The 12733-nt window shown below is 47.7% G+C and overlaps 1 protein-coding gene across 1 annotated transcript in view; it reads left to right on the top strand.

Moving 5' to 3' along the window:
* Window positions 1-1012: 1012 nt before the first annotated feature.
* HSD17B12 (hydroxysteroid 17-beta dehydrogenase 12) overlaps window positions 1013-12733 on the top strand; it is an 83084-nt gene continuing 71363 nt past the window's right edge. Inside the window, 3 exon segments of the mRNA XM_027641793.1 lie at window positions 1013-1080; window positions 1082-1230; window positions 1233-1406. Of these exon segments, the coding sequence (XP_027497594.1) occupies window positions 1013-1080; window positions 1082-1230; window positions 1233-1406 (391 nt within the window).

Raw genomic sequence — 12733 nt, 5'->3', positions numbered from 1 at the left:
AGAAAAAGATTTTGACACTGAGAGTTGCAGGAGGCTCCCTATCAAAACAGTGGTTCCCTCCACCTCCATGGGACTTCTCTTGCATTTTGGTTGACCCGCACATTGCACCAAGACGCCACTGATTTTCCTTCTTCCTCAGCCACTCCCGCCCTCCAGCCTGTTCAGGCACTACATCTCACCATGAGCTATTTCAGGACTTCAGCCTTCCACACCTCCTCTGTCCCACCTCCTTCCCTCCCCAGGCTCCCTCCTGGAAGGGCGGGATAAGCCCGGGGGCCGTACGCGCTGTACGGGTGGCACAGCCCCAGCGGGTGGCTGGACTGGGGCAGAAGGCAGCGCAGCTTCGTGCTCTTTGCCACCATGGAAAAGGCCGCGGAGAGTGTGCATGTGCGTGTGTGTGTGTCATTTCAGAGGTGTCTCCTACACTTCCCCCGAGTCCAGGAGTTCCAGACCCATCGCGCGTGGGGCTGTGGGAGCGAGGTCGTGTCAAACGGGCAGGTGAAGGACGGCGGGGAAGAACAAGTCCAGCCGTAGTGCAGCGAGTGAGGAAATATGTCAGGAGGCCTCCGCTGCCCCCGGATCTTGCCGGGGTAGGCAGATCGAGGCCGGTCAGAGGGAGAGCGCTGCCAGCCCCGCGTCGCGTGGGCAGCCGTGGCGGCCGGGCTCTGGTGCCCAGCCGCGCTTTCCCCCGTGCCGTGTTCCCCGTGCCCCCCCGGCCGTGCCGTGTTCCCCGTGCCCCCCCGGCCGTGCCGTGTTCCCCGTGCCCCCCCCGGCCGTGCCGTGTCGATTCCATCGCGGGGCCGCTCCGGGGGCGAGCGCAGTGCGGGGCAGGGGGAGGGGAACCCAGGGACACATTCGGGTGCCGGGCGGAGCCTGAGCATTTTATGAATGGGCTCATATGACGTCATGAGGGCGGGAAGAGAGGATCCGTCCTCCACCAATCCTGCGAGGCCTTCGCGCTGCGGGGCCAATCGAAGCGCGGTCTCCGGGTGACGGCCATCCTCGCCGGCCAATGGGGGCAGGAGAGCGGTGTCGACCACGTGGGGCGCAGGCCGCAAGTAGTACGGGGGCGTGTGGCCGGGCGGCCTCGGGGCGGGCGGGCCCGGCCGCGTTGCCGGGTTACCCGGTGCCTGAGCGGCCCCTCCGCCAATCGCGGCGGGGCGGGGGCGGGCGCCGTGACGGCTGCGGGGCGGCGGTGGCCGGGAGGGCTCAGTCCGGCCGCGGCAGCCTCCGCAGCATGGTGCTTCCCGCCGCGCTCCCGGCCGCCGGCCTCCTCTACTGGGTGGGCGCGCTGGGCGCTCTGTACGCGGCGGCGCTGGCCTCGTACCGCCTTCTGGCCGGCCTCCGCGTCTGGGTGCTGGGCAGCGGCGCTGCTGCCGTGGGGCCGGCGCTGGGCGCCTGGGCAGGTGAGTGCGCGTCCCGGCCGCCCCCGCCGCGGCTCCTTCCCCTCCGTCCCCCCGGGCCGGGGCAGAGCCCCGCGGGGCAGCGCGGCGGCGGCCTCGGCCCCGTGGGGAGGGGGCGCGGGGCGCTTCTCGTGGTGAGCGCGGGTGGCGGGCACCGGCCTCGAGGGAAGCGGCGGAGCGCCCGGGGGGCGGCAGCGGGTCTCGGGGCGGGCCGGTCTGGGGCAGCAGCCGAGGGGCCAGCGGGTGCCGCCGCCCGGCCGGGAGCGCTGCCGCGGAGCCGGTCTCAGGCTCCGCGTGAAATCTGCGGGTGCTGAGAGAAGCTCCAGTTGTTGGGATTTTGTGCGCGGGCGGGCGGGCGGGCATGGCGTGTTTGAACTTGGTCCCGGCCGAGCACGCAGCGCGGCCCCGGGTCCGCGCGGCTGGTCCCGGTCCCGGTCTCGGTCCCGGTCCGCATTCCCGGCGCGCGCCGCCCCCTCCGCGCCGGCCTCGCGCCTCATCGCTGACGTCACGCCCGCCCCGTCCCCGCCGCCCCCGGAGCAGCGGCGGCTCCCGGTGCAGCGGGAGCGGGAACATCCAACCCCGTGCCCGGCCGCGGCGGCACCGGGAGCAGCAGCGCTGGGCCGCGGCCGATGCCCGGGCGGGCGGGGGCAGCCGCGGCTGCCCCGGGAGAAGCGCCGGGGCGGAGGGCGAGGGAACAATCGTGCCGGGAGCGGCGGGCGAACAGCGCGAAACTTGTGCCAGCCCCGCCTGCTCCGGCAGCCCGTCCGCTCCGCGGTCCCGGTCCAAGGAAGGGCTGAAGCTGAGTGGCCGCTCCTTTGTAGGGGGTGACAGCAGTGGTGGCCGGGAGGGGGTGTCGACAGCGTTTAACTGACATCGCAGAAATACGGGAGCGCAGGGGAAGTACAGCTGAGGCTGGTGCCAGGGGATCACCAGTGCTACGCTGCACTAACTTTTCTCAGTTCTTCGATTCCTGGTCACAGGAGGCACGGTTTTTTTCCGTCTGAGTCTGACATTACCACTGCAGCTTTGAAGTTAAGATGAGGCTTTAGAAAGGGCTTCTCTGCCGGTGTAACAGATCAGGCCAAGAGAGTTTTCAGTTCCATTCCTCCCAAAGGCAGTGGGAAGGACAAGTCCTAAGCCTAATTGGGAATTGATAAGGTGGGCCATAAGAAGAATTGCAAACTGTAAGAGCTGTGAGTTTGAGATGATAGTTTAAAAGGCTGCACAAGGTATTTCCTTCCCTCAAGGGGAGTAGGAGGACATCAAGTGCTCAGATGCTGCAGCTGCTTCCAGGTGGCAGACCTGTAGGTGCAGCAGCCCCGCAACAAGCTGGTAGGTTGCTGGGCTAATGACGGTGCTTCCCAATAATCTTTGCTTCAGCCAACACAGAAGTCGTATATGAACACATTCGGGCAGTCGAATTTCAGCTTGTGTGAGACGCCAGTAAAGCAGTAATGCTACTGGCAGCACACATAATGCCAGAGCATGTAATCAGTCCTGCGTGCACAGGTTTGAAACGCAGCAACAGTGCCTTGGACAAGCTGTAGCTTTGCATACAAATGAATAAGGCCCATGTCTTCCTCCCAGCTGGAGAAATGGAGTGCCTGTTAAAGATATGGTTGGCCCAGGAGACCCAAACCCTCTTTGACTTTCTGATGTTAGTTTTAAATATATTACTTACTGCATTATCAGTTGCCTGCTGACTTGTGGTGCATCACAGGAGTCTTGGTGGCCACTTTAGCTTGTTTTGCATTGTCACACATGTGGAATTTTGCAGTGCTTGAGCCAAATGCCAGCTTATCAGCTGGAACCACAAGCTGTAGACAGCAGATCTTCCCACAACATCCTCAGATGTTCAGAGAACTGCAATGCAAATGTCCTGCGTCACTGTTTTGTACAAGTGCAGGCAGCAGCAGGCCACTGTATGTGGCCAGTGGCTACTCAGAAATTATTCTTTCTCTTTGCCATGGTCATGATCTTAAGACATGGAGGAAGAGGAGCATTGGCAGGACAGCTAAATTCCCTGTTTGTTGCTCTGCTCTGAAGTGGAAGCACTGCTGCAGTGTCAAGGAGCATGGAGAAATAGGGTGATGGTGCCTGCTGATTTGGACTTGAGCTGTCACTGTGGCTGACAAGCTTTGGCCATCGTGAGCTAGCTGTTGTGTATCCTGTGTGCAGCTTATGCAGGCGAGATGCTGCTTTATTGGGACAGCTGCTGTATCTCTAGCTGAAATGAGGAGAGGTTGTTGTAATCTGAATAAGCACTGGGATGGTTTGCCCTGAAGCATTGTGGCACCAGCAATAGACTGGGCAGGTTGTCTGTTTTCTCTCCTAAAAAGGAGTATAAGGCACAGCTTGCAGATATGTTGGGTCACCTTGAGAATCAGCGAATTACTAAGTCATACTGTAGGAAGAAGTGCATTTCCTGTTTTTCTGGTCTTTTAAAAACTAGTGGGTTTGATGCTAATTGGCTACTGTAGTTACTATTATGTGTTGTTTCTACTGCACAACTAGAAAGCAACTTTACAACAATTCTGAAACACTTACAAACACTTTTGTAAGGGCTTCTTACTGCCCTTTACCTCTTCTGCATGTCTGAAACTGACTTGGAAATTCTTTCCTTGTTTTCTTAGAATTTTTTTTGGATGCCTATATTCAGTTGCTTCTATCTATGCTCTGTCTAATTTTCTGGTATTTAGAAGGAGGGGATTTGAGGAGGAGGAACAACTGGATGAACCAGTAATGTACTCTGAGAAAATCAGGTTTGTACTACTTGAAATAGCATCTCTTTTGACCAAAAGTTAATTTTTCTGAAGTTGCACTTCTGTGTGAAGGTCTGTATGCAACTTTTCTGGTTTACCCTCTGCATAACTTGCATCTGGCTTGATTTTTGGCTACTGTACAGTGAATGGACGTTGGGTGGATGTTATTTCAATGTGGTATTTCTGGGTGCATCTTGAACAAGTATGCAGTGAAAACTTGTGGGTTCAATGCTCTGCCTTTAATGTGCCTCATAAATTGGTAGCAGAAGATAACAGCTCCCTTGATTGAAAAACAGTTTAGCTAAAGAAACCACAGACTTGACAGGAGCAGCATGCCAAGGAGTCATTCTGAAATCACCAAGAATACAGCAAAGACGTGGCTGCTCCCCTGCCTTCCTCTAGACAGGCAGATCTGTTGATGGTGCTGCTAGTTATGATCCATAGTGGTATTTCCTTAGGTTGGATGAGTGTCCTATTCTTCTCCCATTGATGGTAGTGGCAGGCAGCCACCTTGCTTCTCTGCCATTGACAATTGGGTGTATTCTGGAGTACAGAGTGTCTGGAGCGGGGAACTGTCTGCTGCTGTCATAGCTCCCATTTGGAGAGTTGCCGTGTCTCCTATTTTAGGAAGTCACCTCTTTTTCTGGAAAACATGAAATAATTTTTCTGTCCCTTTCCTTCAGTAACTTGGTGAAATGAATTCAAAATCCTATGGTAATTCAGGCTGGGAGGGAGCTCAGGAGGCCTCTACTTCAACCTCCTGTTTGGAGCAGGGTCAGCTGTGAGATCAGACCAGTTTGCTATATGCAAATAATCAACTTTGTATATTCAAAATACACTGTCACTGCAAGTTGTATTGATCTGGTGCTCTAAAGTGCCTGACATCTTGGTTGTGTCAATACTTGGTTGTGTGGATACCTAAACTTTTTATTTATTTTTTTCCTAGCTCAAAATTGCAAATATTTTGATGAGAAATATATTTTTTCCCTGATTTGATGTAACTGAGGTGTTAAGTGGAAACAAAGTTTATTTTGATTGTGTAATTGTCCATATGACACTCAAAGAAAAGTCCTGTTTTCTTTCAAGCCTCACAATGGCTTAAAAAAGCACCCATTTCTTCCCCCAGTGCCTTTGATAGAGACATGGTTGAATAATCGTACATTTAGTGGTTACAAAATGTCTGATAGTGGTGATGCTTTCTCATGTGGTGAATACAGCTGTACAGTTGTATTGGGGCCAACAAACGTTTGTGAAGATGAGCTTGCCTTAATTAAGCTTCTTGGAGTTTATTCACTAACATGCAAAATTAACTAAATGTGGGCAATTTGCTCTAAATTTCCTAAAAAAGAATTTGTAAGAGGTTGTTAATCAGGATGGTGCTCTCAACTCCCTCTAACTTTCTGTGATTTGAATTTAGACAAAACCCCCTTATTCAGTCTTAAACTGTTCTTTTCCTGTGTAAATGTTTAACAAATAACTTGTTGGAGCAGCAGCAAAGCTGGGTGAACCTCTCTGCCTTCTTGTCGGCTTCTTTTGGCTTCTTTTATTTAACCTGGGCTATGCATAGTTCAGCATCTAAAAATAGCAACTTGTGTACCAGGGCCACTAAGGAAGGCATGAAAAATGTATGTAACTGGATACATGAGCAGTGGAGTAGATACTTATTTGTGTCTCTATGGTCAGGTCTTTTAAAAATTAAGAATATGGGGGGTGATTCCCAAACTCTGGTAAGCAGGTTGGGGTAATAACAAGCTCTATAAGTCAGACCTTAACAAGAATATTATTAAATTAATAAATGTGGTGCTTATGTGAAGAGGAAGAAGACTAGCTGGATTTTGTACTTGTCAATGTTTTGAGTTAGATTCCATCTATAAGGTTATGCTGCCTGTGGTGTCTGGAAATCGTGTGTTATGAAACAGACCCTGATCCTTATGAAGTTTGTGGGATATCATTAATGAAATGTCAGATGATAAATTATGTTAACAACAATTTAAGAACTCCATACAAAGGACATTCACTTTAGTGCTGACCATGTACTAACTTGTTGATGACTGAGCAGCTTTCACAAACAATGTTGTTTTCCAAACTCAGTAGCATCAAGTGAAATAGCCTGAAGGCTTCTTTGTTTTCTGCAAGTAGGTTTCAGTCCCTGTTGCACAACCGAATGCGGTCTTGATTTGCAGGTGTTTCACAATGTGCAGTGATATAGTGTAGACCATGTCACAAATCACTGTTGCACAAATCACTGTGCAACACTAGTGCAATGTGTGGTGATGGTGTAGTTAGTAGGGAAGTGAAAGGAATTCAGCCTGCTCTCCCTGGAGGATGTGAGAGGAGAGGCTCTGCCCAACTCCCAGTTTTCCCTGCATGCAAGTGCTTGGCTGGTGTGTGCAAAGCTTTAGGGAAAGCTTTTGATTCTCTTGTTCTTTAGCAGAATCACTTATTCAGAGATTTATCATCTTCAGCACTTCAGATCCATTGGAAAGGTTTTCTGGCCTTGTTCTTGATTCTGAATTCTACACAAACACTTCTACTCTTGTGTGAAATAAAGCATGGCACTCATCAACCTAGAAAGTAATGTTAAGAAAGTGTGAAAATATGCCAATTTGCTTGTAACTAAGTCGTGATCGTGACAGCTCAAGAGAAATGTGCAGCCTGAACTTGGAGCATGTTTTGCTTTTTTGTATGGGTATTTGCACAGTGCTTCTGAAGGGTTATGCATTGAAGAGTGGTTTTGAGAACAAGCTGGTGCTGGTGTCCTAATCCTCTCTGAACTTCCCAGGAGTGCTTCTCCAGTGTGTGTGGCTTTTTCTTTTCCCATTTGCCGTGTAATGTTTCCAAGTATGCATCCTGAATTTTCTCTAGTAAAAAAGTTAGCTGTCTCCCTTTAGTCATCAATCCTATTTATAGCTGGTAATTTAGAAGACTTCTGTCAGTGTCTCCCTCCCGCTTGCTCCTTGTTGGACTAAGCAAGCAGTGCTCTTCCAGAGCAACCCAGGAGAAATGGGATCTCTGACCCTGTTTCTCTAGATTCAGCAGCTTGCATTGTGTGGTGCTTGAGTGGGCTGCAACTCCTTCAGAGACCTTGCAGCTCTTGGTGAGTCAGGGAGGTTCTCTAGTATTTTTTACGTAGGCTACTGCTACTAACATATCCTAAAATTAGTTTTGCTTCCTGACAGTGTAAAGGAATGCTGTTTTCTACAATTTTGCTGTATTTCTGCTGCTTGACTGCATCTTTCAGGTGTTTTCCTTTGCACATGATGTTACTCACTGTTTAAAATCTCTGCTCAGTACGATTGCTCAACACTTATTGCATTGAGTGCTCCTTCTTGCAATCTGTGCTCAGAAGAGGAGTGGGAGAGCAAATATTCCGCCCAGAAGTCCAGAGTCTCATCTCCGGTTCTGATCTATCCCTGCTGATGGACTGACAGCCTTCCACTTTGGGCTTGTGCCAGCACGCTAAAGGTGTATGTGTGGGCACCACCAGCCTCAGCATCAATCAGGCTCATAATCTCCAGCTCTGGAGTTTGATTCAGAATATGAGCAGGCTTTGCTGTGTTTAACTGCAGGAACAGAGATGTATGTGAAGAAGGGTTAAATGCTGTAGTACAGTTTCTCCACCTCCAAAAAAAAAAAAAGCTAATGATGTGTGGAGGACAGATGTTTGCATTAAGGTGAAAAGAATACCCATCTCTGATAAACAGCCTGAGAGGGAAATGCTTGAAAATTTATTAGCCTGGGGGATGAATAGCTGTGTTATTTTAAGCTAGCTCATTCTCTCAACCTTCTGTGTGTTTTAAAGTAGGGATACTTGTAATGGAAACTGGTTAATTAAAATAGAGAATTTATACAAGGATGTAATCTAGAGTAGTATCTTTCTCCCGTTTCTTTGTTTTCCTTTTTTGTCCGGTGTACTTCCCTCCCTTTGGGAAGATTATCTGTGAAGCACCCTGGTGACAGCAAGGAAAGGCCTCGTGTAGAAGTGAGGAGCACAGAAGTGTCTCCAGCAAAGAAGTCCAACTGGAATTGTGCTGGGTGTTACTGCCAGTTGGGTAAATATTCTCCTGTGTAAAGAACAAGTAAGCTAGGAAGCCCTGAAGGTGTGAGGGCAGAGCTGAGAGTGTAGTTTGGGGGAAACTGCAGTAGTTCTCCACCTGGGAATTGTTTTTTGGTAGGTGGGTGAAACATGTTGTTCTTGGTCTTGTGACTCAGAGAATATGGTGAATTGGAAGGGATCCAGAAGGATCCTTGAGTCCAACTCCTGGCCCTGCACAGGACCATCCCCAAGAGTCACACCGTGTGCCTGAGAGTATCGTCCAAACGCTTCTTGAACTCAGTCGAGTTAGTGCTGTGACCACTTCCCTGGGGAACCTGTTCCCAACCACCCTCGGGGTGAAGAACCTATTTGTAATATCCAACCTAAACCTCCTCTGACACGGCTTCAGACCATTCCCTTGGGTCCTGTCACTGGGCACCGCAGAGAGGTGGTGGAGAGGAGAAGACCCCTCTTCTTCCCCTCATGAAGAAGTTGTAAACTGTGACAAGGTCTTCCTTCAGTCTCCTCTTCTCCAGGCTGAATATATTCATCCCTAATACATATGGTTGGGATGATCATGTCTGCTATGAAAGGGATGATAGTAAGAAAGTATCTCCTAATTATTCGAACAGAAATGCCAAATGTGATTCTGTAGGCTTGTATATGAATACAAATATGGGATAAACACTGTAACTGGTAGGTAAAGCATCTCATGTTGGGCTTGCATGGTTTAATTACTTGCCTAATTAGATTTAGGGTTGCTGCTTGTAGTTTCAGATGACTTCTGTTGCTCACTTACTGGTAGACTTTAGAAAACCAGGGTTTCTAAAGAAAAGCAAAAGATTTTTCAGATTGAGTACATTAATATCTGAAAATGCTAGAACTGGAGCAATTTGAGTTCGTTCCCCTGTAGTACTTTTAATTGTACCAAAGAATTCTATCTTAAATCTTCTTTTTTTTTTTTTGACTCCTGATTATTTAACCTTAATGTGATATATTGTTTTTCAGTCTGTGCAACTTCCAGATTCCTGGAGTTGAAGTCTAGAGCAGTACACCATCAGCCACTGAGTGAGTCATTAGCAGAGCTGAAATCCTGATCCACAATATAAGCTTCTCCAGCTAACGTTGCGAAAGAGCTATATACAAAATTTCCTGCTGAGCTTCTAATTTACTCCCTTACCCTCAGCAACAGATGGTGACACCTAAAATCCTGGGGTTTGGTTGTGGGTTTTGAAAGAATCCTCATGTGTAGCAGTTCTTCAGACTAGAGTTGAGATGTCCAGAAGCTGAGCCTGAGGGAAAATAGTGCCTGTTCCATTGTTTCTTGTATTTCTTTTCCCATTTTTATTACCCTCCCTGCTTCTTTCTCTCTTGAGGGTTCTCCTGTTTTTTGCTCATGACTCAGTTGCTTCTCAGTTGTGGGAGACAGCTGGGTGGCTCAGGTTCAAGCACGGTTTGCATATGTGCAGAACTTACTGTCTAGTTGACTGTACAGATTTGGGTTTGGTTACATCTTTGGGTTTTTTCTGTTTTTTATACCTCGCTTCTGTTTTCTCCTCCTAAGTAATCATGAGCTGCGTTTTCTAGGAGGCCGTATTCCATCAATCATGGCAGTACCTGAGGAACAGCTGGGCTTCCACTTCTTGAGGAGTTCTCTACTTACTGGACAAGGAAGAGCAGAGTTGGGGAGCTCAACCCTAGGGATGTTAATCACAAAGATTTTTTCTAAAGGGTTTTCATGTGTGTTAGAAGACTACCACTGAAGCAGAAAGGGAGAAAGGCTGTAATGAAAGAAGGGGAATGGGACATGAGGGATAAACTCAGTGGGGCAAAGGTTTTTATTGTTGAGGGGAGGAGCTTGTTGTGCAGAAACTGAAGAATCTGATCTCCTTCCAAAGTGTCTAGTCCCTGCTTTTAGATGCAGAGGTGTGGAAGAATGTGTGTAGATACAGAAAGCAGAAGGCAGAGAACTACTATAGTTCTGCAGTTGCTGCTACCCAATCAGTGCTTGCATGCTGTTCTTCTCCGTACTCTACTTCACCAAAAAGACCCAGTTTCATGTTCCCTGTCTGTGACTGGCTGGTCTGTTCCTCCAAAACTCTTCCCTTGTATCTGTTCTCATCTCTGGAAGACGTGTTTCCCATAGGCTTTGGTCCATCTACTCCCTTCCCCAGAATTCTTATCCTGCCGGCAAAGGTGGTTGAGCTATAAATTTGTAACTTACTATTGTTTTTCACAAATATATTTTCTTGAAAAATACAGTACTCCTAATGTCTGAGTCCTATCTGCCACAAGAGCTCTCCATCTCCAGAGTGTGACGAGTAGAGGTGATTCATCATGGCTTAAAAGTCAGATCTCCCAAATCAGAATATTCTGTGACTCAGTGACTCTAACAGTAGTGAGGAGCAGCAACCAGGAGAAGGATAGGGCAGTAGATGATCACTGCACTGCTGGAAAAAGCTGCTAACCTGTCAGTAGTTGAACAAGCTACTAGAGTTAGGGTGTCTTGCAGTTTGTTCCTGCCCTCAGATGTCCTGCATGTCCAAGCTAGTGTTTGTCTTGCATGGCAGAAAGGAATGTGTATTCTTATCATTTTACAGGTGTTCTAATACCAACTCTTTACCTCAGTATTTTTGTCCTGGTAGACCCAGATCTATGTCAAAACTTTTGGGGCTCCGCAACTTTGTGTTGGTTCCTAGATTTGGATATAGAATACTCCATTTGGTGGACTGGTTCTTCATCTTTGCTATTTATTGCCAGTTCTTGGGTGTTCAACCTTCACAGTCTTGTTCGTGTCCCTTACATTGGAATCAGTGGTGTCAGTTTATAAATGAGATGCCTTCAGTCACAAGACTGAGTGTGTGGTTTTAGATCATGGCTTTCTGATGTAAAAGTTTGGTGTGAAGAGAGAAAGTAGATGGAGAACTCTGCTTTTGCTTTTTTCCTCCTTGTGCTGGCACTGATGTTGGTCTGTTTGTGCGATGATCTGGTTAAGGAGTCTACCCTGCAGAAAATTAGTCACTTGGGGCTATTTATGCTCCATAGACTGCTTTGGTCATATGAATTTCAGTGCTGGTGCAACAGAAAGGAAACCTGGCAGTATTATGAAACTATATATTGAGGATACAGTTGAGCCCAGTGGTCAGCTCGAATTGCTCCAAGACCAGGCTGCTGCCAAAAGAATTGCTGCTGCTGTAGTCACTGGCCGTGAGCTCTCACTGCTTCCCTTATGTTGCCTCCAGTCAGTGTGTGGCTGTGGTGGTGTGAGTGAGGTCTGCTTGTGTGGCTGACAACTAACTCTGCAAGAAAGACCAGCTGTAGGTAGCTGGATCAGCTTACTGGGCTGCCTGAAAAGCAACTGGCAAAGAGATGCTGAGGAAGCAGGTAAGAATGGATGGCGGGATGACATCCTGCAGCTACGCTGGCTGAAATGGAGCCTAAAACTGCAGGAAAAGCGTGTTTTCAGTTCTGTTGCTTGGTCCCATCTTAATGGGCTATTCCGGAGTCCTGTTTTGCTTGGTTCTTTGTGGGTCAAGATAGGTGGCATGTACCTCTTGTGGGTTTGAGAGGATTGTTTGTGAGTTGCAGAGTATGGTTTTGGAAGTCCTTGCTAACAGATTTAACTAGCTCCTTTTCTTTTCAAAAACTAGAATAATGGTCTTGTATTGATTTGCTAGCTAGGGTATTAATTTTAAGACATAAAATTTTTTGTCATTCCTTCTACAGTAGTTCAGTATTCTTTTCTTTCTGTGATCTTGTCCTTAAGGACAGACTGTTTGTGTTTGGCTGTATTTCAGGATCTTGTTCTGTTAACCAAAATCTTGACGTTTTACAATGTTTGAAAATGGGGTGTGGGATGTGGTAGGGAATCTGTAAATCCAAAAGTCTTTGTAATCCAAGAAATTTTAGTAAAATGAAAGAGGTGGATTTTTCAAGCTGCCACCTATGCAGAATTGTGGTAGCATCTCATCACAGCTGGATTTGTCACTTCTATGCTATTGCTGGTTTTGTTTAAATCGAAGTGTAGAGTTGCTGATATAAAACATTGCCTTGGCAACATCTGAAAATAATGCATTTGTTCAGAGAAATGTTAGTGTGACATACCAGTATAGACTAGCTTGTTTCAGTCACTGTAAGTAAGCTTTGTATTGAAACCATGTTTCTTGTACACTAACCTAGAATTTGTCTCTTCAAACTTACTTTCAGCACAAATTCTGTACAAAGTGAGGAAGTAGATTTGAGTAAGAGTATATCTTATTTCATAAATGTATATTGTTTTAAAATAGCCTTTACTGTAGAAATTGGTTTACATTTTCATTTTAGGGTCTTATTTTGGGGGGAATTGGTCATATGGCATGCCATTCAAAACTTTTAATGCCCAATGTGGTACTATATGCATATACTTATTAGCTGTGGATTTTCTGCAATCTGAACTTTTGCCCTTATTCCTAAATTTTGGAGTAATGATACTGTTCTTTAAAAAACCCTTTCTCCCTTCTCCTCCTTTCTCCCTTCTCCTCCTTTCTCCCTTC

The sequence above is a fragment of the Corapipo altera genome, unplaced genomic scaffold, assembly GCF_003945725.1.
Source record: "Corapipo altera isolate COAL_440 unplaced genomic scaffold, ASM394572v1 23b, whole genome shotgun sequence".
Classification (NCBI taxonomy): Eukaryota; Metazoa; Chordata; class Aves; order Passeriformes; family Pipridae; genus Corapipo; species Corapipo altera.
The sequence above is the reverse complement of the archived record's forward strand: the minus strand, read 5'-3'. Positions and strand labels throughout refer to the sequence as shown.